We start from the raw sequence: 27000 nt of genomic DNA, 5'->3' as shown, positions 1-27000 counted from the left end.
GTGAAACTGTTAGTTAACAGCGGTTAGTAGCAAGTGGTTAATACATTAACAGCGCACAGCACAGGAGGAAGCAGTTGACGATGGACTCGTGCTGGGACGTGGACTCACCCATCTGGCTGCTGTTGCTGTTGCTGCTGCTGGCGTCGGCGTCGGGCAACGGCGCTGTTCTTGATGATGGCCTCGATCTCGCGACCGCCGGAGCTTTCGCCTTCGGAGGCGGAGGCACAGTTATTGTGGCCGGCAGCCGCATCGGCGGCGGCGGCGGCGACACGCGGTGAGCCTATCGAGGAGAGGTTGCGCACCAGACTGACTGTATCATCGTGCTGGGCAGCATTCTCCTTGGGCACACTGCGCAGTATCTGGGCCAGGTTGCGTCGTTGCGGATTCGTTGAGCTGTTGTCGGTTTCATCCGAGCCGGCGGCTCGCGTCGCATTTGCTGTTGTTGCGGACTTACGCAGATTGGAGACAGTCGCATGGGTGGAGCGCTGGAGGCGACTCTTGAGCTCCGCATTGAGATCAATGGGCATGAGGCCGCGACCCATGCCGGCCAAGGGCTTACCACTCTTCAGTATGCCCTTGAGACCCTCGGCGGGTTTACCTATACGACGAGAGAAAAGTGTTATAAAGTGCCTCGAAAGAACATGCGTAAAGTCTAAACTCAGTCTCAAAAAAAAAAGATTAAGGCAAAAATAAATTGCATGCTTGAACGTTAAGATTGAGAAGCGCATAGAAGGGCGTGCAGTGCGCGTATGTGTTGAGTACGGATTGAACTTTCTTGAATTATTAATTTATTTACTGGTTCGATTCGTATTATTAAATATTACAAAACAAAAATAAATTGCATGCTTGAACGAACAGTTTGATTGCCAAAATGAGAAGCGCATAGAAAGGCGTGCAGTGCGCGAATATGTGTTGAGTACGAATTAAACTTTCTTGAAGCACAAATATTGATTTATTTACTGTTCAACGACGATTCGTATTATTAAATATGACAATAATAACTTTAATGTTTAATAATAATTTAATAATATATTATTAATGCCATTTAAGGTACAATTCGTTTATGTTTAAATAATTAATAAAAAAAGGGCATAAATAAGCACACATTTAAATTATAATAAACATAGTAGTAATTCATAATTAATAACTCTTTACTGGAAGTTCTTAAACTTTACGTTATAGTCACATTTTCATTTGCCATAATTAGCTGGAATTAACTGTGGGAATTAAAACATATTAGGAATAAGGTTCCATATATTATATATAACTTTTTCGTTTCGCTTTAGGGATTTGTCTTTATTGTTAATTCGATTCGTTTTGAGGATCATCTATCACACAAATCACAAAGGTCGCCCCGTATTATTCTTCTTTTTTGGAGGTAAAAAACAAAAAAAAGAGCGCTCCGGACGCCGAGAGTGAGAGCACAACAGTTTACAAAATCGCTAATCGAAAGGGGAATATTTTTTAGTTTTGGGTTTGGAAACAATTCGAAAAATTTGTGAAATTTTTTATAGGTATGCCAAAAATGTACAATTTTTCATGTGCCCAAAATCTCGCCACACAAACGCCGAAACTCCTGCCCGGCCGCATGCAGTTCGTCCGCCGTGATCACAATATCCTCATAGCTGGCAATGCTCCCGCCCCTCGATAAGTTGCCATTGCCCCGTTTCGGACTGGGCATGGCCGTGGGGCTGACGCAGCCGGACGTCTCGAAGGACATGGCACGGGTGCGCTTGAGCAGCTCCCGACGCCTCTGGACAATGCCGAGGCCAAAGCCAAAGCCTTGCAGCGGATGCGGCAGACGCACGTGCTCATTGAGCGCCTCCTGGGGCTGCTGCTGCTGCGTTTTGGCTGGCATGGAGCGTGTCTTGAGCAGCGTCGTGGTCGAGTTGTAGCTCTCGTCGAGTCCGAAGTACTTGGCGAAGCGCTCGTCCACCTGCGAGCGATTCGCCGAGCGATTGCTTCCGCCTCCTCCGCCCAGCTCTGTCGTGTGCCGGCGATTGATTTGCGGCGCCTTCTGCTGCACCGTAATCTGTGCCAGGTGCGTCAACTTGCGACGCAGCTCCGGTATATGTTGTGACGTCGTCTGTGACTCTTCCTCTCTCTTCTGCTGGTTGGCGGCACAGTTCTCCTTGCCGGAATCCGAGCTGTCACTAATCGTCGAATGGAGTTCCATTTTGGCCGACTTGCTCTGGGAGGTGTCCGTGGGCGTGGACGTGGACGACTGCTGCTGCTGCTGCTGCTCGATGAACGGCGACTTGATCTTGCCAATGGTCCGTACGCCCATCGAGATGTGTATGTCCTCCAGTGTCTGCATGCGGCCCAAACAGCTGTTCCGATGCCCGTTGTTGTTGCTGTTGTTGTTCTTGTTGTTGCGATCCGTGAGGAACGTATCCGGCAGCACCAATTTACCCACCGTCCGCAGTCTGACGCGCCTTGCTGCGGTGGGCGCCGCATCGAGTAGGGGTGTGGTTATTGTCGCTGTTGTTGTCGTCGGCTCCGTTGCCGAGCGGCTTAGCTCATGGAAGCCACCATTGTGCAGCGGCTCCTGCTCCTCCTCCTGCTCCTGCTCTGGCGCCTGCTCCTGCTCTGGCGGCAGCTTGAGGTCGTGTATGATAGGCGAGCATTCCATGGGCGTGGGCGTGACGCTGGCGCTGCTGCTGCCCGTTGTGCTGCCGCGCGGCGTGCGCTCCATCATGGAGGTGTAGGGCGGACTGCGCGAGGAGCTGGACAGGCGGGCGCTGCCCGTGGCAACTATGTTGCCGCCGCTGCCACAAGCGGCACCCTCGCATAAGCTGCTAAAGAAGGCGAGCCGTTCGGCCAGCGACAACGATGACGGTTCTGTTGGCATGGGGGGAGGAAGGAGGAAGGAGGATGAGTTACAAATTCTCTTTTAGTAGGTTATTTGAAGGACGAGGGGGGGGGGGGGGCGTGGCTGTGTGGCAGCACTTACGCATCCTTTGACTCTCTTTTGAGCACTACACGAAGTTCTTGTTGTTGCTGACAAGTTGTTCCCTATGTTGCGGATTTTAATCCAAGTTGCAAGTTGCAAGTTACAAGTTGCAAGTTGTTGTTGCTGTTGTTGTTGCGATGAGTATCCGACTGACGTGCGTGTTGCGTTCGTACCTATTTGTCGCCCGTTCAATACTGACCACAACTTTTCCATGGAACTCTTGGCTTCGCTCTGGTTTCTTCATAGAAAGTTTTATAATTTGTATACTTTTTTTTGGCGATTTGTCATGTGTCTTTTGTCCGCGCACATCAGCTGATTAGCTCTTTGTTCTCTTTGATGCTGCTGCTTTAAATTTTCATTTTCATCGCAGCTTTCGATTTTTTCTTTCTTTCTTCTCTTTGTACGCTTTGTGCACAACTAGAAATACCAAAACTGAATACTCTGTCGATAACGGAGTGAGTCGAGTGAATAAACCACAAAATGAGTCAAAATGGATCGGTTAGAAATAAACTAATTACATATGTTGGGGTCGGTGAGTGTGTACAGGGTGTTTTTTATACCCTTGCAGAGGGTATTTTAATTCTGTCTCGAAATGTGTAACGCATAGAAGGAGACATCTCGGACCCCATTAAGTATACATATATATTCTTGATCCCGAGTCGATATAGTCATGCTATCGTCATAAAACTTTGCACTTCTCTCTTTCTGTTGCACACGGTACACATGACGAAACCAGCTGGATCGGATAACTATATCATATAGCTGCCATAGGAACAACCGGTCGAAAAGTAGGTTCTTATATGATAAACTTTTTTGTTTATCCAGATATCTTGACCAAACTCGGCATTAACTGTTTTCCCTGTGCTTCTTTGATATGGGCAAACCATTATGAGCATTATAAAAAGGTTCGGTCTGCAAGGGTATTAAATCTTCGGCGTGCCGAAGATAGCTCTTCTTTCTCGATTCTATTCGATCTGTTCTGTATGCTTTCTTGAATGCATTCTACTCTTTCGTTCTGTGGCATATAAAAAAAAAGGTACCGAGCCGTAACTGTCACTAACTAATTTATCCATGCTCATCATATTTGCATTGAAATAACTCGCATTGTTATCGAATTGTTTGTTTTTTTATGGCTCTTTTCTTATCGCCACAATTATGGGACTTACGCCTTTAGACTGTTAATTGTAGTATCCAGTTCCTCAAAATTCAACGCTGATAACGATACAAAAGCCAAGGTTCGTATATTCGAAAATAGTGGTTCGCTCACTCGAAAATAGTGGTTAAATCACTCGAAAATAGTGGTTCACCTACAATATCTTTAGCCCGACAAGGAGGAAGCCAAACTCCCCCAGAAAAAGTGGGTAAAGTATGGCACTACAATTATGAACGCTTAATTAAATGTACTAAAAGGTATCGAATAGTTTATGAAACTAAAAATCAAAACTAAACCGAAAAAAATTAGCCAAATGAACGAGCAAATATGCAACTGAAAATCAAAATCGAATCTCAATTATATAAAAAACATGTGTAAAAAATAAAAAATGAATTTGTTATTTGTTGTTCATGCAGCAACAACAACAACAACAACAACAACGGCAACAGCAACAACAATTATTTTGTTAGAAAACTTAAAATCCAAATGCATGCCAAAGAAATTATTAGAAAAATGCATTAGTATATATGTATGTATGTATTTTCGAGTCTTATTTACTTTGGTTTTTGTTGTTTTTTTGTTGTTGTTTTATTCTCTCTGTTCGCATTGCGCAATTTAGCGCTGGTTGCGTTTTTAATTATTCATTTTTGTTTACTCTTTTTTTTTAATGCCTTTTTTCCTTTTTGCCGATTGTTTACCTGAACCAGGCAAAACATTTGGCTGATTGCATCATTTTTGGAGCAAGGCGAATGCAATTAGTTAGGCGCGATCAAATCATGAAAAACAGCAACAACAAAACAAGTAAAATATTTAACTTACACTTGGGACAGTCACAACAACAAGAACAACATTCAATATGCAGTTATTTGTATTATTTTTTTGTTTTTCTTTTCTTTTTAAGGCTGTGCTGCGTGCATGTCAGGCACGCAAAACAAAAGAGAGAACAAACGAAACGTAAATATGTATGTATAGAGGCAGCAAAAGCAAAAGAGAGAAGGTGAGATAAGCTCGGCTCTCTCGCTTTCATAGCTTAGCTTTGCTCTCTGCACTTACCGAACTCGACATCGGTAGCATCCTGCGTTGTATTTGGCGTACTAGTCGTTTCGTCGTTTAAAACCGAAGTGTGCAGAGCAACAGCGTCGACTGCTGCCGACGGCGGCGGCGAGTGGTGAGAAGTTGCTGCGGTAGAGAGAGAGAAAGAGAGAGTTAGAAGAAATCCATACAAAACTCTTTTGATTGCTGTTAACAGTTATTGTGTGTGTATGTATGTATGTATGCCTAAGCTTCTTTTTATAGCAAATTCTTAGCCTTCACTCAGGTACTCACGTTGCGCACAATCGAAATCCATTAAAACGTTGATCACAATTTGAAACTTGAAATTTTCATTAAAACTAGATTGTGCACCTGGTAGCGGCTCCATTTTAAAAATGTTTGTTTTGTAAATGACTTAATACGCATAAAAATGTATTGAAGTAACTCTCAGAGCCCTGTTGTTTGACAAACAAATCAAAATATTAAGATACGATTTGTCATCAATCTAAAGTTTCAAGCTAGTTAACTTTCTTTGCTTTTTCCCTCACCCCCCGCATCTCATTCAAGTCAGTTACTCAACGAAAATATAGAAACCTCAATTAGTGGCTGATTGCCAGACTGTGTGCAATGGAGGGAGGGATGGAGGGAGGGACGGACGGAGGGGAATGTTAAGCAAGTGACACACATTTTACAGCTTATTAACTTGGACAACAACCATGCCGGCCATAATGGAACCAACACCACAAAAACAACAACAACAACTATTGCAACAACAAAATGCTTGCGAAATAAATAAAGTGTCGCCCATGGAGCGTTCACTGACGTGGCGTGATGACCAGACCGAGACCCATTGCTTTCCACAAAAACGGAGCATTCTTTATGATGTGTACCTCATGAAGGTGTCCTGCTTAGTTCAAGAGAGTCAATTCTCTCAACCAAGGGAGAATTGCCTTAAGGTTGTCTATTCCTAAAATCATGCTATCTACATGATGACTACATTTAGTATAAAAGTATTTCAGAAACATCTTTATAACAGTCTAAAAGCTTGGTTTAAGAACCGGCTCTTTTCGCTAGTTCACTCCGAACCATACCAGCAGTTAGGACTAGCGTGGACCATGTCTGTGTCATATCATACGATCATACATGATAAGTATGTATATTTCGTCTAATAGTATTTTAGAAACATCTTCGTATACCATATACGAGTATTTCGAAAACATTTTCATAAGGAAATATCAATATGAAGCTGTCAATATTTTAGATAAGTTTTCCTATTTAATTCTAAGAATCTAAGAATTCGTAACCGCCTAAAAGCTTGGTTTACTTGTTCTCTTTTCACTAGTTCTTTTTTACTAGTTCACTCCGAACCATACCAGCTCTGACAGCAGTTATTAGGAACTAGCGTGGAACATATCTGACTCTTGCTGGTTTTTTTTCAATGTAATTGTTGTTGTTGTTGATGTTGCTTTACGCATCGCTGCTCGACTGTCGAAAAAAGCGAAAAAGTTCGCAGTTTTGCCCGAACCTCGCACCGCGGCGTTCTTTCTCTTAATGGCCTAATGCTAATTTCTGTGATGATGTTACTGATGGGATATTTTTTTTCTGTTTTCGTTCACACTTACCTTGACTGTTGACCAGCGAGCGCGACGTCAACTGCTCTCTACCGGCCGCCTCCCGTCGGCTGCGCGATTGCTCTTGCAATTGCTGGAACATGTTGGCACGCGCGCGAACGCTGCTGCTGCGTGCCACGCCCACACCGCTCGATTGTGTGGCTGTGGATGCATCCTCGCCCAACGCCGAGTCATTATCCAAGCCGGACATCTCGAATATGTGTTCGCTGTCGTTGCCCACAGACAGAGTCAGCTGTTCGCTGAGGCTGACGCTGTCGCTGACCGAATGCTGGCGCAGCAGAGACTGCGGCGAATTCGTCAAGCTGGACGTGGATGGCGAAGTGCCTGCGCCCTGGGCGGCGAGATGTACAACGCGCGGCGACTGCAGCGGCTGCGTTGAGCTGCGCGCCAAACGGTACGAGCTGCTGCCGGCGGCCGAAAGCGTCGACGAGGAGAGCAGCAGGGGGGCCGGCACGTGGCTTAACGGTTGTCCGGTGATGGGCGAAATTAACGGCTGTTGCTGTTGTTGTTGCTGCTGCTGAAGCTGCGCCCCGATGCGAATGTCCAGCGGTTTGGTGAGCTTAAAGGCCGACGTCGCCGAGATGTCAAATGGCGCGGAGTTCGCTTTAAAGCTGCAGGCAAATTGAATAAGTTAGGCAATTATATTTGAGATAAGCTCGGGTACAGTATAAATCTCTACATCGTTCCCTCTCCCTCTCTCTCTCTCTCTCTCTCTTTCTCTTTAGAGGCAATCATAATTATGGGCAAAAATTGTTTCCCTACGCTAATTACACGCGTTTTTATACCCTTGCGGAGGGTATTATAATTTTGTCTCAAAATGTGCAACGCATCTCCGACCCCATAAAGTGTATACATATATTCTTGATCAGTATCAACAGCCAAGTCGATCTAGCCATGTCCGTCTATCCGTCTGTCCGTCGGTCTGTTTCTATGCGAACTATTCTCTCACTTTTACGGCTATTGTCATGAAACTTTGCATAAGTCTCTCTTTCTGTTGCACGCAGTACATATGTTTGAACCGGCTGGATGGGACTACTATATCATATAGCTGCCATAGGAACAATCGATCAAAAAGTAGGTTTTTGTATGAAAAACTTTTTTGTTTATCAAGATATTTTGACCAAACTCGGCATTTTTTAGTTTTACCATGCTCTTCATATATATGCAAAATCCTATCAACTATGGACCACTATATCATATAGCTGCCATAGGAAAAATCGGTCGAAAATTAAGTTGTTGTATGAAAAACTTTTTTGTTTATCAAGATACCTTAACCATACACGCCATTAACTATATTCCCTGTACTTCTTAGATATGGGCAAAGCATTGTGAGCATTATGAAAAGGTTGCAAGGGTATTAAATCTTCGGCGTGCCGAAGATGGCCCCTCTTTCTCATTAATGGTGAAATTTGAATGTCGCGCTTCTTTGATTGGCAGCTAGCTCCCAGGTAAAAGTTGAGGTGGCCAATTAAGTCCATAGATTAGCTGCGAATGTGTTTTTTTGCTGAGACCAAAGTGTGTCTAATTTTATGCCCTGGCTGAGGGCATTGTAATGCATTATAGAGAAGATATCTAACGAACTATATTTAGAAGTTCATCTGCAACTTGTTCGGATCTCAGATCTCCATTATGCTAGAGTTTATCAACCAAACAAAACATTAGCCGCATTTTTTATGCAGTGTACAGAAAAAATAGAGAACTATAAATAAACAAAATAAAAAACCAAAAACAGAAACGTTCTAATTAGATTTTTAAAGTGGGCATGGGTGAGAGCAACAATTCCCGAGAGAGAGAGCGCAAAAAATAGAGAAAAAGCAAATGTGAAAATAGGAATAATACAAATTGTGATTAAACGCGAGCAGTTGGCCCGAAACTTGTTGGGCTCGAATCGAATCGATAGACGTGGAGCACATGAATTTATTTGTGACACCAAATTTGATTAGTTTTTTTCAAAGAGTACGCGAAGCACTGAAAATCTATTGAATTTCGGCACTTTTGTGTGGTTAATAAAACATTCTTTTTTATGTATATATTGTGCAATTTTCACAAAATTTGTTGACTTTTTAAAAGGCACTTGAAAATAAATATATGTATGTATATGTGTGTGTGTATTTCCATCTGACTGCACATTTCCATGGATTTATTTTTAGAAGCATTACGAAATTCTGCTTGTGGCACGGCACATAATGTGCCAAAGCTTTTCTATTGGTTATGATGTGTGTAACTACCTATGGCCAAGATTAACACGCGTTTTGGGCCCTTTCCGGCAAAAACGGCGAGTGCCTTTTCCTATAGGTACTGCCCGATAACCGGTGCACAAAGCAACTGGCGACACCTTCGTTTTTCTTTTACCTATGAGTAGTTCTTGAGGTTGAGGCTGATAACGAGCTAGAACCGATAGATTTGATAGTTTTATCAGTTTCGGTTTCGATTTGCTTTTATTACCATTTACTATTTATTTTCTTTTGTGGCGTTGTTAACGACAAACACACACACTTGACACACACACATTTCAAACAGAATTTCCACCGAAATGAAAAACGAATTTTCAGCGGATGCGTACGTGAAAATTGAAACGGACGATCGCGAGCAACTGAGCGCAAAATTCGTACAAACAAAGCGGGCAAAGCGGAGCCGACGATCACCGGCGCCGCTGCCGCTGCTGCTGTCTCTGCCGCTGCCTCAGTCGCAGTCGCAGTCTGCTGCTCTGCCGTTGCGGCCACAGCAAAATTTAAATTATTTTCAGCTTTGTTTTCTTTTTATTGCCCATGGTCTGCATATATATGTACATACGTACACAATACAAACGTATATTTATTTTCGTACGCTATTTTTCCCTCTATTTTCCACAATTTTCAAATGTTGCTGTAAGCTTTTCATTTGGTTTTCTCGGATTTTCTCTGCAGTCCGCCAAAGAGAACTTGAATCGAAGAGCTCGTTTTTAATTAACAACAGCCTATAAGAAACCATTTGGCAATAATCTTATATAGGAACAATCATACAAACGTAAATTCCTATTTCTTTATTTTAAGCGTGCGTTTAAAATTCCCAATCAGTTTTAGTTGGCCCAAAACTAAGTTAAGTGGTGGATTTTGGCAATTGTTGCTTGGCTTTTTTTAAACAGTTTCATGTATTAGCAGAGCCCATTCAACAATCTAATCTTGGAGTTTCAAAATCCATGCTGGTCGCATACTTTTGGTTACCCAACCGTATAGATAATGTTAACTATTAGACAACATATGTACACTTGTAGCACACATCGGCCCTTGACAGCGGCGTTAGCGTTATCTGGCCAATTTCTGTCAATCGCGACTCATCCTCACACCTTTGTATAACCCACTCAATGACGCACTTATCGACGTGTCGATGACTTTTTATGGCTTGCATTTCCATTTCGCATTTCGCATTTCCATTTACCGTTTTCTGATATACGCCTCAAACATTCTCTCGCTGTGTCGACGCTGGAACAACATAAAAAAACAACACAAGAGAGAGCTTAACCCCTGACCGAACCAAGTTCCGAAATGTATCTCTGGACGCGTCCGAATGCGGCAGCCAACTGAATGCAACGTCTACCACGACGACGACAACACGTCCACAATTCCACAAACCCAAGAACCTTGAGACCCCATCGGGAGGGATTGCATGAATACGGATAGCATAAATTACGCGTCACAATGGTTCGCCAACCTATTGACAATACATCGGATCGGATCGGATCGGCGCATGCAAATGTGGGAGAGTGCGAAAAATAGTCACAATAAAAGAGGGGCATACTTTAATGGCCGAAGCTTGAATACCCTACCCAAAAGTGTTGAAAAACTAAGAAAATTTAAAGTTGGTTTAATGTTTTGGACCCGCAAAAAAGGCACCTCGAAAAAGTAAATTTCAAATGAAAAATAAACTGCGAAAGATAGAAACAATAAAAAGGAGACATATTTTAATGGCCGCAGCTTAAATACCCTACCCAAAAGTGTTGAAAGCCTCAGAAAAGGTCTTCTACATAAAAACTTGAAGAATTAGAAACAGGATTTTAAGGCCATGTTATGTGTTTCAGCTTCTACAGATCTACGTCCAAATAAACCCGACTCTTGATATTATTTATAAAATGTTTGACATTTATATGATTTACCTGCTGAAATGTACGTCTGTACAACTTTCGTATACCCTCTTATTTTTTAATGGGCATAGAACAATATGAATACTGGTGGAAATAACCAGAACCAGCTTTTGTTTAAAGGGGTGTGGCAGCGGAACAAAAGCCAAAGCTAATAAAATACTGACACGAAAACCCCGTTAAAAGAAGGTGCCGGCTCGACTTCAGTCGTAACTAGTCTAAAATAGTTATCTGGAAACTGGGTTTACGAACGTGCCATCACCGTGAAATTGTCCAAAAATTCGCCGAAACAGTCAAGTTGAAAATATATGGGCGTGATGAGAGGTTCTAGGTATGGGCGTGTACATACTAATTGCCGAAATGATAGCGTGACCTTGGGTCAGGCTAATTGCAACTCCTCTAAAGTGAACCCGTGTTCACACGAAAAGCCAATTATTATTGTTGTCCAAAGATATTGCGGCAAGTCGATTCGCAAATGTTATCAAAGTTATCTGAGAATAGCCCTCCTCAACAACCTCTGCAACCCACTCAAAACCCCTTCAAGTGGCTCTCAGCAAACGACCTTCTTTTTTTTCAGGCTTTATTGAAGCACTGCAACACAGTTGGCAGTTGGCCTCTGTGGTCAGTCAGGTAATTAGGCAAGCTATAAGCTGCTTAAAGTGACAACAAAAACAAATGAACGGGCAACGGGCGGGCAACAGCAAAATGAGGCTAATAAAAACGAGAAAAAAGCGATATCTTCGGCACGCCGAAGATTTAATACCCTTGCAGAGCCAACTTTTTCATAATGCTTTGCCCGTATCTAAGAAGCACAGGGAAAATAGTTAATGCAGAGTACGGTTAAGATATCTTGAAAAAGAAAAAGTTGTTCAGACAACTTAATTTTCGACCGTTCGTTCCTATGTCAGCTATATGATATAGTGGTCCGATGTTGATAGAATTTTGCATTAATGTAGGAAATATAGTGAAACTTATAAATGGCGAGCTTGGTTAAGATATCTTAAGAAACAAAAAAGTTTTTCATACAACAACTTAATTTTCGACCGATTTTTCCTATGGCAGCTATATGATATAGTGGTCCGATGTTGATAGGATTTAGCATTTATATGGGGAACATAGTAAAACTAATAAATTTCGAGTTTGGTTAAGAAATCTTGACAAACAAAAAAGTTTTTCATACAAGAACATACTTTTCGATCGATCGTTCCTATGGCAGCTATGTGATATAGTGGTCCGATCCAGCCGGTTTCGATATATGTACTGAGTGCAACAGAAAGAGGGACGAATGCAAAGTTTGAGAGACTAATTAGCATAGAAACAGACCGACGGACGGACGGATGAACAGGGCTATATCGATTCGGCTGTTGATACTGATCAAGAATATATATAATTTATGGGGTTGGAGGTGTCTTCTTCTATGCGTTATACATTTCTCGACAAAATTATAATACCCTCAGCAAGGGTATAAAAAACGTTTGTGATAGGCCAAATGAAATCGGAATTGACAGTCTCAGAATCTAGGTTTCAAGGTAGGTCTTAACCGTCCAATAGTCCTTTATTTTTTTAATTGGACAAAAGCAATAACCCAAGAGAGAGAGAGAGAGAGAGAGGGGGGGGGAGAGAGAGGGGGAGACATTATCAAATTTTGGCAACTTACAAGCTCTTCTCCTCGCTGGTTACGGGCTGCGTCTTGAAGCGGTCCTTGTAGAGATCGCGGCGCAGAACGCTGGGCTTGAGCAGCTTTGGCGTGAGGCTCGAGTCGTGCTGCAGCGGGGATGATTCCCAGCTGCTGTTCATGCCACCAGCTGCGCCGGCTGAGTGCATCTCCATGTGCTTGACGCGCTCTGCTACCGACATGTTCGATGAGGTTGCCACCAAGTCAACGGTGGCCGACTGCGAGTTGGTAATGGCATCCAAGGCGGCAGCCAGGTCCATGACGGGCGGCGCATCCTGGCGCTCCAGCGAGCGTGTGCGTCGCTTGAGCAGACAACTTGCCGAGTTGTCCGCATCTGTGGCTTGCGTGGAGCAGAGCGAGCGACGCTTGGAAGGCGAATCGGTTTTCAGTATGGGACGCATAATGGTTGCCTCATTGGCAGCCGTGTCATAAGCTTCCTGGTTGACCTCACTCAGGTCGAACTCCTCGCGGCTGCTCTTGCGACTGCTCTTGAGTATGGGCCGAATTTCTTGCTCGTCCGCCTCGCCGAATGATTTCTTCTTGAGAATGGGCTTGGGCGGGCGCGTCGCCTCCTCGCTGGAGGTGCTCTCCTGCTTGAGTATGGGTCGTATTTCGTGCTCCTCCCCATTCCCATCCGCATCGTGGATCCCCGTGATCACGCCGTCATGGGCGGCCAGCTCGGCGGCGGCCAATGTGACTGCCTGCGAGATGGACACATGCTTGGATATGTGCCCATCCGAGGGCGTCGACAGCGAGTCCTTCTTCTTCAGTATGCTGTGAGGCGGCTGGCATTCATTGGCCGACGGACAGCCATCGCTCTTGGTGCTCTCGTAGCTGCTCTGCTTGAGGATGCCGTGTGCCTGGCCGGGACTCAGAGCGCTGCCCGCCTCCTCCAGTGAATTGCGACGGGCCGACTTGATCAGAATGCTGCGCTCGTCCGGCGAATGGGAGCGCGAATAGTAGCGCGATTCATCCAGGCTGGAACGCTTCTTCAGTATGCCCTGACGCTTGCTGCGGCTGCTCGCCAGCGGCGTGTCCAGCACCGTGGCGGAGAAGGTCACCGGCGAGGCATTGCTGGAGGCGCTCGAATTGCATTCGCCGAACGCGTGCTCCTTCTTCTTCAATATGGAGACAATCTGATTGGGTGCGGGCGGTGAATTCTGCGTGGTTGCTGCCGAAGAGGCAGCCAGCTCATCCGTACTCTTGCGTCGCAGTATGGGCGACATTTTAAGATCCTGCGACTGCGGCTCATTAACTGCCCCATCCGCTTCCTGCGCCTGTTCGGCAATCTTCTTGATCTCGGCCAGCTCCGTTTTGGTGCGCTCGTTGAGCTTCTGGCTAATGCCGCGTGCCTGGCGCAGCGACTCCGACTTGGATGTGGATTCGCTGCAGGAGCTCTTCTGCGGCGACTGCAGTAACTCTCGCAGCGACGCAGCGTCATCCCCCGGCAGCAGCGGACGTGCCATGCCCAGTTCGCGGCGTCGACGTCGACGCACAGACGCAGCCTCATCTGTAAGCAAAATGGGACAAGGATTACCTCAATCACAGGATAAATTGGCTGGGACATGCATGACAGTGGGAGCACGTGGAAACAGCTGGGTTGGACAGGTGGAAGCTTTCGTGCAACACAAACTGATGCATATGCAAGATGCGGAATGTATGATGATCCCGTTCGATTGGCTCCAGCCCGTTTTATCCATTGACAACCAAGCTTGACAGAGATTCGACAAATTTGGATGGGCGCTCCTCTGCCCAATTGCCAGCTGGTGACGAGCTCGGTGACCCACTTACCGCTATCCTTGGTGGCTTCCTCGTTGTGGGATCGGTTCAGATTCGATTTACGTTTGGCCGACTTATCGCGATCGGCGCCGCGACGTGGAAGGGGTGAGGCTTCCGGCTAAAATTAGTTGGGATAACTTTACAGCTCTCTATATTCTCGACGGACTACTCACGGTTCGCTTGTGCTTTTGCACGGGACTCAGCTTTGAGTTGGTCAGATTATCACGTGGCCTGCTTCCGCTCTCGTGCTCCGTCTCGGCGCACAGTGTGGAGCTCCTTGGACGCATGCCCGTAAAGTGCAGCTCGCACAGATTCTGCTTCATGGTCACGTTGTTGGCCGTGGCCACCAGTGGCCGGCGCTCGAGAGGCTCCGCTGGCTGTGAGGCGGAACGTGCCGGCTGCAGCAGGCGGGCGGCACTGCAGCTGGGCTCGGAACTGAATCCGCCGCTGCACTTGGGCGACAGCAGCTCCGAGCTGCTCAGTCGTCGAGCCGGCGGCGTTGAGTGCGTTCGCAGCGAACTGGGAGAACTGAAACGTGGCCTCTGCTGCTGCTGCTGATCCTCCTCCTTTTTGCGGTCTGTGTGTTGTGTGTGTGTGTTGCAATGGTTGGGAAGACAGCATGAAATGGAGGTTAGTTGGAATCTTCAGCACAGCAGGTTAACAACTACTACAACAAAGAGGAAGAGCTTGGCTGGACATTAAGGAAACCATCACCAAATGGGAAGAATCATGTGTGCGTGTGTGCAGTAGAGGGAGGAGGAGGAGCTGACTTGTGGGTGACTCACCGAGCGCTGCGGCACGCAGTCGACTGGCTTTGGTTGTGCGCACCGCTGGCGAGGATTGGGGCGAGGATGAGGAGCTGCTCAAGAGCGGACTGGCCTGCGGGGGCGTGGCAGTGGACGTGGACGCGCCGATAATGCGCAGCGGCGATAGCAAATTTTTGCGCCGCTTCGAAGGTGACGCTGCTGGCGTCGCTGCCGACGTCGCTGTCGGCGTCGCTGCTGCTGCTGCCGCTTTGAGCACAATTAATGGCGTGGCGAGAGGCGGCATGGGCGTGGCGTGGCTAACAATGTGGCAATGTTGCAGTTGACTGTTATTGTTGCTGCGACTGAAGCGACTGTGGCTGCTGCTGCTGCTGCTGCTGCTGATGTTGTTGTTGTTGTTGCAGGTGAAATGAATGCTGCGTTTGTTGTTGTTGGCGCTTCCAGAGGAAACTGTGTTGTGGCTCGCTGACATGTTTTCAAGGATATGCATGAATGTATGTTTGGAAGACATTAAAGCAATTGATAACTGGTTATTTGCTGTGTGTCGCGTGTGTGTGAGTGTGTTTCGCGTGTGTGTGTGTGTGTGAGATGTAGACAATTGCAACATATGCAATTTAAGTAGCAATAAAAAAGGGTGTGGCACTCGGCGATTGATTGATCGATGCGGGCAACTGGCTTTTATTTTCGTTCAAATAAAAAGATGTCATAACTGGCGAAAGCTGCGCATATTTTAAGTGCTGATGAACTCAGCCAAAATGGCCATAGCAAAAATATTGCAAATATTAAAGCAATATATCATTGTTTTTCCCTGCTCTAGCACCTCTCGAGTCGTTTGCCCATTTGACTTGGGTAAACCTTCTAAATGAAGAGAAACAAGCTGACGCGAACAGCTTCGGTTCATTGCCACTTCTGGCTGTCCGTCAGTCAAAGATCAGTCAACTTTTTGGCCCGAACATTGCCCTAAAAAAAAACCAAAAACCTGCCCCATGTGGCAACAGCGACCACAGCCAAAATAAACAAAGAAATGAAATTAATATCGGATAAGTCCAAACAATAAAGTCGAAATGGGCAACAAGCCCCCAATAAAAAAGAGAGAAAAAAATGTGTATAAAAAATATTATTGCAAAATGGGTAAGTAATGAAAAAAAAGCAGGCATGGAAAATTTAGCTTAAACACTTTTTGATTTATTATTTAGAACTTTTCTTGTTGTGGCAAAATAATACTAATTTGGTCAGTTTCCAGCAGATCGACTATGTAAATTGATCTATCAAGTCTATCAGACACTTTCTCAAGCTCTGCGCCCCGTTATGAGAGTTGTCAACATTTGTTATGAATTTCTTTTACAAATTGATAATAAAAAGCAGATGGCAAAACTTTGAATGAATGAAACATTCGTTTAAATTAAATTGGGCACAGCTTGTCGTATTTTTATTAAATTATTTTTTATAGTTTTATGATGTCTGTCATTTGCCTAAGTTGCGTGAGATCTGGTTTTTACCCCCTTCTTCGCTATACAAATTTTATGCACACAGTTTTATAATGGCAAAAATATTCAATATTGCAAAACTAATTATTAGATCTATCAGATAAAAGCCAAATCAAAGCCAAATTGCTTTAATCGTAATATCAAAAAATTGTTTTGAAATTGTATAAAATTGTGCAAATTATTTTATATAATTTTCTGACATTAAGCCGATACGATACGAATCGATTGAAAGTTGTGTGCAGGTGTATAGATTATTTATTTGTATTTTGATTTTGATTTTTAGCACTTAGTTCGAAGGTCTTTGCAAATGTGTTTGTGGCAAACATTTTCGCTAGATTGGCAAAAGCTGTACAAGATCTAATTTGGTTTAAATTACTTTTAAGTGCTCGAAAGAAACGTGGTAACATTTTCGACTCGACGAGAGTTCAGCTAATTTTCAGTTTCAAAATGTTGACAGCGCACCTTTACGGCTAATTATGGTGTTTATTGTTTAGTGGGAAAGCTTTTTTTGCTACAAAAACTAATGAATCAGAGTAAAGCTAAAGAGCTGCAGAGGGGCGAGATGGACACAAGATATTTATAGAAAGGATGTGCGCTTGGCAAAGGAGAGAGATCTATTGGAAAACCATAATATTACAGACTGAAAGCAGAGAATACTTTTGAATAAAATAGATCGAGTAGGGAAGGAGATGGGAATGAGAAGCATAAAATAGCTGCAGCCATGCAAATATGCATTTAAAGCTTGTTCAAAAGAGAAGTTATACTATGACAGAGAGTACAAATAATATGCAAAAGTTAATATATAATAATGCAAACAAATTACAAACACGCACAAACACAGGGAGAGACAACAGAAGGACGTAGACAAACACGGACACAAAGCAAATATATGTCTATGGAATTATCTTTAGATGCTCCTCGCCGAAACTCACCTGAGTTGATGGATGCGGGCCGTGTGTCGATGACGGACGTTGCGTTTGTCTGGGACGTGCTCTTAGGAACTTCAATGTGCCCGGGCTGCTGCAATTGGTCTGGCGCCGGCGGCTTAGCATGTGTCATCACAGAGGTGGCTGCCGTCTCATAAGCGGAGCTGTTGCCGTTCGCCGACGATTGCGGATCGGTTGCAATTACTTCTGTTGCAGTTGTTGCAGGTGTTGCAGCTGGGTGGAGTCTACGTGTGGGCGATGGCGAGCTGCAGGATGAGTCGCTGTGATAGCCGGCTGGCGGTGGCGGTGACGAGTGCCCGGCACTTTGACGGCTGCCGGAGCGCGGCGTTCGAGTTATGAATCTGCAGGAGAGAGAGAGACAACAACAAATAATATAATATAATATAATATAATAATAATATAAGCTTTGGGCATTTACATGGCGAATGTTTGTATCTGTCGGATATCAAGCCGAGTTATCGCTTGGCCAAAAGGATTGCAATGGAAATGAACAAAGAGTTTTTTGTGGGTTTTGTGTTTTCCGCTAGATGCGGCACAGCTAGACGCCTTCAAACACGCTCAACAACTGCCGACGGCCAAACCGAAAGTATCTCTGCTAACCCAAGCTCGAGCGATCGCACCGACAACAACAACAACAACAACATTGACTACAACAACAACAACAACGTTGACTACAACAACTTCGCAGCAAGCGAAGCTAATAACAAGAGGTTTTTTTTGGGTTTTTGCCGCCGCCTGTTGTGTTGCGTTGTGTGTTTGTATCTTGCAGATACACTCAGACAGCAGACAGCTACAAATTAACTCAAAAACACACTCAAAGCGCCGCAAGGCGAAAAGAGCGAAAATTCGCACATACAAAATATGCTTGTACTGCTGCGGCTGCGGCCAGGTAGCTGAGTTTTCGTCGTATCTGCAACAGAAATAAACACAATTCCTTCGTGTTGTTCCCGTTGTGTATCTTTTATCTTTTCTGCGACGTCTCTGCGACGCAGCAACACATCAAGAACAAAGCGCAACAAGCTATTTACTGTTGGCCAGGTAGTCAAAAAAAAAGATACAAAAGTATCTCAATGTCGACTGTTTGTTGTCTGTCATGTAAATGATATCCATTTGGCTGAAACTAGTCTGCAAATGGTCAGCATATTATTTCGTGAATGTGTTGCAGTTCAATGTTCATTCAGCAAATCACGCAGTCAGTCAGTCGGTCAATAAACTGATTGTTTAAACCAACAAGCAGCTCATTAAAATGTCGCGACAGTCAGAATTATTAACTGAAACAGCAGCAGGATACATTTCGGAATAATTGAGCACAGGAATTTGATTTAGTTAACAGTCTTAAGATACTTTTAACCAGCCCTTGAAAATCGTATAATCCCTGCTCAATCCCAAACAACATCTAGATTTTAGGGTACAGGTTCATTAACTGAAGCAGTCAGGATACATTTCAGAATAATTGGGCATAGGAATTTAATTTACTTAACAGTCTTAAGATACTTTTCATAATCCCTGCTCAAACCCATAGAGCATCTAAATATTAAGGCATCATTTTTAAGGGTATTCGAATCTGGAGACAGCTTCATCATCATTAACTTTTAACATCTGCCAAACGGAAATGTCCAAGACTTGAATACTTTCTGGCAAAAAGATTTGACAGCCAGCTGCTTTTGAATGCATTTGGAAAAGAACTTTCCAACTAGTTGACTGAGAGGCAAGGAAAAGCTTTAGGAAAAAAGGAAAAGTGATGCAGCAACCGGTTGGCAACCACATTTTCGGCTGCGCAGCTGCAGCTGCCAGAAAGCGAAATCAGGACTAGAAGCAGCCGCCAGACGACGAGACGCAATACCTGAGCCGGGCCGGGCCGACTTGGTCTCGACTTGGTCATAAAATCAATAGACGAGTCGAGATGGTTAAGACTGATGCCCGAGCACCGCAGGTGGCTTTCAGAGGGGGAACGGGAACGGGCTCGAGCTACTCAATAAATTCCAAACTTAATTGAACGCATTCAAATTTTCTTGGCTCTCTTCTCAAACAAATTCTACGCTGAATGCATTTTTCTTTTTTTTTTTTTTTTTGACAATTTTCCACTCTTTCTTTTCCTTATTTTTTTATTTTATATAGATTTTTTTTTGGTTGTTTGTCGTCGCTTTTATGAGGCATTTTTGTAGCGAAAGCCGGCGGACGGCCTATGGAAAACTTGTCGCCCGGTTTTCGGTTTGTCGCTTTGTCAGTTAGTCGCTTTGTCGGTTTGTCAGCTTCAGTCATGGGTGTACAACAGGTGCTTTCTAAAGCCGGGTTCCGGGGTTGGGTGTCGGCGTCGGTGTCGTTGTCGGGGTCAGTGGCTGACAGCGTCAATGCGCCATTCGTTTTGATTTATCCCATTATAATTGATGGAGACGTCGAATCGCACTCGCCACGGCGAAGATGTTCCAAACATTCAACTTTGAAATCTCGAATAGAAAACAATGGACACCATAAAAGCACATTATTACCAACAAATTGAACAATATACAGCTTTGGGTTGTTAACAAGATCTGAGTTGTTGTTGTTGTTGTTTTGGGGGCCCGGCTTAAAGGCAACCGCCATCAAATTGTGTAACAATCAGGTCTGAGGAAGATTTGTGACTGAGCTCTAAGCACAATTGAATACAATTTGTTGCAGCGATTAAGGATAAGGGGAGAAAGGGGAGAAGCGAAACATTGGATCTTAGCTGTTTTTAGCTGCGAAGCGACAATAGTTCATCATCTAAAAGTCAAGGCGACGACTGATAATTTCACTTTTATTCGAAATGATAAACATGACAAAAAGAAATCAAACTAAAAAAGACATTTGATCAGGAGCGTATACATTTATGCATTCCAGTATTCGTCACAAAATTCGAATACCCTCCCGAAAGGGTGTAGGTTCAATACAAGCTACACTCAACATTTTTGCTAATGTAGCATTTTTTGATAATGTGAAATATGTGTGCCGGTACGTTTTCCCATAAGAAACAACATTTTTCACATTTGCTAAAAAACAATAATTCGTGTCTTTTGCAATGATTTATCGAACTTTGTATCGATGTTGTGAAAATTATAAATGTATCATCACCATAAACAGCTGATATAAATTATAATTTATGATCCTGATTATGATTTAAATTATCATTTTAAATTTGACTAATCCAACATTTAAATATGGCCAAAGCCCGCAAAGTGTCCATTAAATGGAGCCCCTACTTCAAGGCCGTATTATTTTGGCTTTTGGAAGGAAAATTTTATCAAACCGATCAGCTGTTTATTTAAAGTAGCGGTACTTTTGCCATACACATGTTACCGACAACTGTGACACTTGCTAATGGAATCGCAGAATGTGAAATGTTGTAAATGTAACATATTTTGAGCATAGTGGAATTAGGTTATAAATCAAATCAACCCGATCAGCTGTTTATTTAAAGAAGCGGTACTTTTGCCATACACATGTTACCGACAACTGTGACACTTGCTAATGGAATCGCAGAATGTGTAATGTTGTAAATGTAACATATTTTGAGCATAGTGGGAGATCAGGCTATTCGAAAATCGAAATAAAATGAAATTTCTTGAACAGTTTCACATTATTTTCTTTATGGCGATTTTTTAAAATTTGCTAATGGAATCGCAAAATGTGAAATGTTGTAAATGTAACATCATATTTTGAGCATAGTGGAATCAGGCTATTAGAAAATCGAAATAAAATGAAATTTCTTGAACATTTTCACATTATTTTCTTTATGTCGATTTTAAATCGAAATAAAATGAAATTTCTTGAACAGTTTCACATTATTTTCTTTATGTCGATTTTCTAAACAAATTTGAAGCAAGCAAGGTCAAAATCTATAAGATCTATTGTGTAGATGTAGAGTAAAATGGGAGGTGGCACTTACCTGCGCGCGTTGGTCGCCTGGTGATGATGGTGATGATTGGATAGCGACTGCGACTGAGACTGGGTCTGTTGGGTCTGTTGTGGGTCTTCTACTGCCACGGGATGCAGATGGTCAGGTGCGGGAGATGCGGACAGTTCATGATAATGATGCTGCTCGCGCTGATATGGATAATGATGATGTGGATTATGACCATTAGCACCGTTTATAAACTGCGCGGACTTGTCAATGGTGGAGCTCAGCTCCTGTTGCCAGCGGGCGAGCGTCTCCAAGACCTCGCCCTCCTTATATGTGGCCGATATCAATTCCTGCTGTTCGTCCGCGTCCTCCACCAGCTGCTTCTTGCTGCTGACCCGACGGTTGAGCTCGGGCAGGGTAAGCTTTGGCGGCTCCACAAACATGCGGTCCGTACTAATCGGCTGGCCGTCCATGTAGCTCATCACCAGCTGCGAGGCCGTCGACGCCACCCTTGCAGCAACTGGCTCCAGGCTCTTGGCCGCACGCTCATGTGCCAATGGTGGATCCTCCGCTGGAATTTCCACCGGCTGCAGCTGGGGCTGGGGCTGGGGCTGGGGCTGTGCCTGCTGCTGCTGATTCTTGAGGTAGCTCGACATTGACTCTGAGGGCGGCAGCGAGTTGGCCTTGCTAAGACTCAGATTGGTTGTCTTTTGACTAGAGTGCAGCGCATACGGCGATCCGTCATCGTCGTCATTTTCATCCGTGGAGCCGGCATCGGGCAAGGCGCGAATGCGCTTCTGCTTGGTCAGCTGCTGGCGTTTGTCCAACTGCTCCGATTTCTGGTTTCTGTTAGCGCTGCTCATTGAAGCTCTGTGGAATTGGTGATGCAAGGGCCAAAAGGTCGCCAGCGTGTCGCTTTTGTCCAACTGTTGCAACTGTTGCTCCGGCTGCTGATCCGGCTGCTGCTCCGGTTGCTCCTCGTTGCTGCTGCTGCTGCTCGTGCTCGTGGTGGAATCGCCTACGTCGAGGCCCTTCTCCTTGCATATTATGTCGTAGAGTGCGCTAATTGGACGCGATTCGCTGCGCACACGCACGGCCCGTTTGGAGCGCAGCTGGAAGCGATGTGTGTGGCGACTGTTGCGGCCGGACACAGCAACTACTACGGGGCTAGCCGGGGCTACGGGTGATCTACAACTACTATTGCTGGCAATAGGGCGGCTTAGGGGGGAGGATTCACCTTTTTTTGTAGCGTTCACAGACGGCGGCAAGGATTTGGCGCAGCGTTCCTTGCTGCGTTCCTTTTTGTTGTTGTTGTCCGTGGACACAGAGTCGCCAATTCGAAAAAACGTTGCTCGTTGATTTGTTTGGGCCGCACTTGTCTTGGGAAAGCTGCGCTGCTCCACCAGCTGAGTGCTGGGCGTGCTATAGACACTCTGATAATTCTCATTCAGCGCACCAACATCCGACGCATTCGGCGTATGGATGCGCAGCTGCAGATCCGTGTAATAAGCGGGCGTTGTATGATGATGAAAGTGCGGATGCTGTCCCCGATACAAGATTTGAGCCGAGGAGCCAACTGATGGTTGTTGCTGTTCTTCTACTTGTTGTTGCTGGCAGCTAGTTTTGGCAGTGGCGGATGCTGTGGCTAAGTCACTTGAGGCCGCAAAAGTTTCTGCAAAAGTAGAAAATTGTCAGAGGAAGTCAAAGTAAATGTAATAAAATCTTAATTTGAGTTAAGTTTAAATGCATTGCAGTAAATAACTGGTCCACAGCACACACAGATCCCCCCTGCGGTACATCTCCCTTCTTCTTTCCCTTCTCCCATTTTGCTAAGTAAATCTTGGCAGCAATTAAATTGCACCTGGGCACTCGTATTAATATGGCGACGTCCCCGACAACCGTGTCAAGGTGAGGTGAGGGTTGCACGCTTTTTATAGCGAACACCATCACACAACCGCCCACCTACGCCCACCCACAGCCACGCCCACACAGGCACGAGAGTCTGACTACAAGCTACAAAAATATAAAATTCTGTTGAATAAAATCATTGTGAGATTTTCTTCGAATTGGCGCAAACCTTTTCAGGTGCCTCGACAAAACTGATTAGTAATAATATATAGTTCCGAATAATTGGCTAAGAATAAGCTAATTGGAAAGGTACATATATATATATATATATATATATATATTATTAGCCAAGAATGGCTTCTTCGATGAAAAGAGAAACCACAACGCAATTAAAGTATAGAGAATTTTAATTCAATTATTTGTAAATGCAATTGGGTATAAGAAACAGAGCATATTAATTGAAGGCAGGTGCGGAGTGAATCAAGGCAACTGCTTTAAGTAAATTGTTTAATTGATTTATTTGTGAAAATGTTTGTTCAAATTTGAGTACGCATTTGGTCTGCAATGGGCTTGAACAGGGCTGCCGGTATGTGGGATGTTTTGAACTTTTCAATGAAGTTTCCCTTTTTTTGAATTAAAATTATTTTGGGCAACAAGCAATGGAGGCGTTGCTAATACACAATTGTACCTATTGTTTATAAAATTGTCAGCTATGACAAATGTTCGCCCACGATTGCCCAAATATGCCCTTTACATACAGAATTTTTGTATTTTTACAGGGTATAGCACGTATAGCAGTTTAAACTGATCGTGTGTGCATTCACGCAATCGCTATATTTGTAATAATTTGTTTAGCCCAAATATGCCCTTTATACATATAAGACTTAATTGAATTTTAGTTATAGTTCGGCTGCTTAAAATTAATTAAATATATTTTTACAGGGTATAGCACGAGCAGTTTAAGCTGATCGTGTGTGCATTCACGCAATCGCTATATTTGTAATAATTTGTTTAAGGCGCCCAGCGCGGAATTCTCCACTGCAATTTGCTTGCCAAAATCTAAAACCAGAAAAAATAGATATATGTACAATATATCGTAATAAATAAACGAATCCACAAGAAATGCATTTGCCACATTTCTTGGCAGCTTGCAAACAAACTATTTTGTTTTTGTTTTTGTTGCATGTTAACGATTGGATTTGGCTGTGTGCGGAAAAGTCGGCTAACTAATTGTTGGCTGAAAAAAAAACAAAAAAACCGAGAGTTGATTTCGCGTAACTAAACTGCAAACAACAAAAACAACAACCACGGCAACAATTGGCTGTGCAACATTTTTGTGGCTTCGCCTGTTTATTACCAAACGCTTCTGCCGCTTGTTGCTGCTGCATGTGGCAAGCTGATTGATCGATTGCTTCGCTTTGCCACGGGTTGCATAATTAATATGGAAAGTGAAGAGAGAGAAACAGACAAAACAGAAGCTGACTGAAGCTTAAACCTGCCCCACACTCATATCAAAAATTGTCAGGCTGGGGAGAGAGAGAAAACTTGCCTCGCGCACATTTTGTGGCAGCAAAAACGTTGAATCAATAAACGTACAAACTGCATTTACACAGTCGCAAATCGCGTCTCGACTTGCCCCTGTTTACAGTTGCAGTCTTATTTTTAAACGCAAGGGCAAACTGCCCACGTCGCCGTCAAGTGGCAGACAGACAAACTGACAAACTGACAAACTGTGCCTCCAACAGCCTCTTCTTCGACTCGCCTTAGCCGCTCCACTCTAAAAATAACATTCAAGTTTTTTATGCCGCCTGCCAATGCAATGAACAAATTTAATTATCAACAACAACTCACAGAGTGGAACATCATATCCACATATCGACATCGATATCGAGCCCTGGCAACCTCTTCGGAAATGGTTTATCTTTTTTAAAGAGTGCACCAATAAAATGTGACAAAAAACTCTTGACTCTCAGCTGCTCATATATATATTTGAGACCATTTTTGCTTTACACGAATGAAAAGCGCTTTATTTACAAGCATTAAAATCAGTTTAGTTTAGCAAAGAATATTTAGTTTGAAGTTTGGAAGGCGTCTCTTCCCTTCCAAGTCAGAATTTCTCTCATTTCTGGCATGATTTTGACAGACAATATTTTTGCCAATTATCTTGGAGTTAAGATGGAGAAGCAGGCAAATTTAAGTTTGGACTAGCCACATTTCAATCTGTTTTTTTTTTTGTTTTTGCTGCTTACTACGGAAGATGAAAAGATCTGTGCATAAGCCAAGTTAATGACTACCCTATGTATTAAGTAAGCGTTGTTGTTGCTGCTAAAAATGATAAATGAGCTAATCGGTTATCATTAATTTGTATTCTTACGATATTCACTAATCAAAGCCAGCAAAGTTGGGCTATGTCGAAACTATTTATTTGCTGTTTTCTTTGGGAACTTTAATAGAATTTTAGCAAATGACCTTTGATTGGAACATTGTTTGGTGGGTCTCTTTAGGCCCTTTAGCACTTAAGCCCTTTACAACGATATAAAGTGGTCATACATCAAGGTTTTAAGACCAATCAAAATGAAATAACAACCAACAAAAACAACGATAAAAGAGGCAGCAATAACAACAACAACAATTGACACAAACTTCGGTCGGTTTTGGGCCTGTACCAAAGTGACTTTTGAACCTTTTTGATCGAAGACAAACACGTGGCGCAGGTTGGCTGCGGGGGCAATGGGGCGAAAGTCTATAACAACAATTTGTATGTAAACAAAGGCAATACAAATCATTAACAATTATTAAACAAAAGAATTTATATATGGGAAATTGCTGAGATAGCTGGACGACAGTGGACGACGCCAGAATCTAAAAATATCAAGTGATATAGCACATACACAGCAGATACGAGGGACTATACGACTGAGGAATACCCTCGATTGAATGGGATTGTAATCAATACAAAAAAGTTAACAATACAATCATTAAACACTTGTTAAATTAACTAATCTTTAAACGTGAATAATACCAACTGCATGGATTGAAACAAACGCCAGAATCTAAAAATATCAAGTGATATGGCACATACACAGCAGCTAGAGGGACTATACGACTGACGAATACCCTCGAATCAATCGGATTGTAATCAATACAAAGAGTTGATATAAACATTAAACACTTGTTAAATTAACTAATCTTTAAACGTGAATAATACCAACTGCATGGAAAATAACAAAATTAATCTACTTCGATGTTGAACTATAATATTTCCACGGAATTCGCGATATAGCACACCTGCTGTTTACATCAAATATGGTCATTGGATATTGTGCCCAACCCCACCCCCACCCGACACTCAATTACAATTACAGGGCATCTGCGTATACAAAGTGAAGCATATGTGTGTACAAATTGCAAATGTACAACTCGTATCTGAGCGATACGAATGTATCTGTATCTGTATCTGTGTATCTGTATCTGTGTATGAAGTGCTACTAACTGCGATAGCGAGGCATATCCATATTGCCGCTGCTTTTGCTCGACTGCAGCTGAAAGTGGCGCTGGCCGGAGGAGCCGGAGGAGCCGTGCATGGGACGACTATCCAGATTGAGGACGCCTTCGCGAATGAGGCACTCCTTGATGGCCAACATATTGTACACTGCGCAACACAAAAGCTGACTAAAATTGGCCGCGCCAAGGCAAATATATTTGGTTTTATTTTATTTTAGAAAGTAAGACACAACACACACGCGTCAAGTGTT

At 43.6% G+C, this 27000-nt stretch overlaps 1 protein-coding gene and 1 long non-coding RNA gene across 12 annotated transcripts in view; one reads left to right on the top strand and one right to left on the bottom strand.

The window, feature by feature from the left end:
- Positions 1 to 27000, bottom strand: part of LOC135429145 (supervillin-like) — a 111940-nt gene that overhangs the window by 36277 nt on the left and 48663 nt on the right. For 4 of the 11 annotated variants that reach the window (XM_064683365.1, XM_064683367.1, XM_064683361.1 and 1 more), the window contains exons 3-11: positions 21443 to 23069; positions 17524 to 17879; positions 15126 to 15569; positions 14514 to 14917; positions 14353 to 14458; positions 12544 to 14071; positions 6761 to 7380; positions 5160 to 5285; positions 109 to 598 (exon numbers count right to left, since the gene is read on the bottom strand). In XM_064683365.1, coding sequence (XP_064539435.1) covers positions 109 to 598; positions 5160 to 5285; positions 6761 to 7380; positions 12544 to 14071; positions 14353 to 14458; positions 14514 to 14917; positions 15126 to 15569; positions 17524 to 17879; positions 21443 to 23069 — 5701 coding nt within the window. Of the gene's footprint in view, positions 1 to 108; positions 599 to 1002; positions 2842 to 5159; positions 5286 to 6760; positions 7381 to 8997; positions 9216 to 10186; positions 10258 to 12543; positions 14072 to 14352; positions 14459 to 14513; positions 14918 to 15125; positions 15570 to 17523; positions 17880 to 21442; positions 23070 to 26738; positions 26905 to 27000 lie in introns of those variants that run through there. The other 7 variants (XM_064683368.1, XM_064683373.1, XM_064683364.1 and 4 more) reach the window with 7 other exon arrangements.
- On the top strand, positions 4109 to 5549 carry LOC135429157 (uncharacterized). The gene is made up of 2 exons (XR_010436376.1): positions 4109 to 4188; positions 5008 to 5549. It is a non-coding gene; the product is annotated as an uncharacterized LOC135429157 (long non-coding RNA).

Source organism: Drosophila montana, unplaced genomic scaffold (genome assembly GCF_035044405.1).
Source record: "Drosophila montana isolate Dmon_TW-CO22-7 unplaced genomic scaffold, ASM3504440v1 contig_2592_1, whole genome shotgun sequence".
Lineage (NCBI taxonomy): Eukaryota > Metazoa > Arthropoda > Insecta > Diptera > Drosophilidae > Drosophila > Drosophila montana.
The sequence above is the reverse complement of the archived record's forward strand: the minus strand, read 5'-3'. Positions and strand labels throughout refer to the sequence as shown.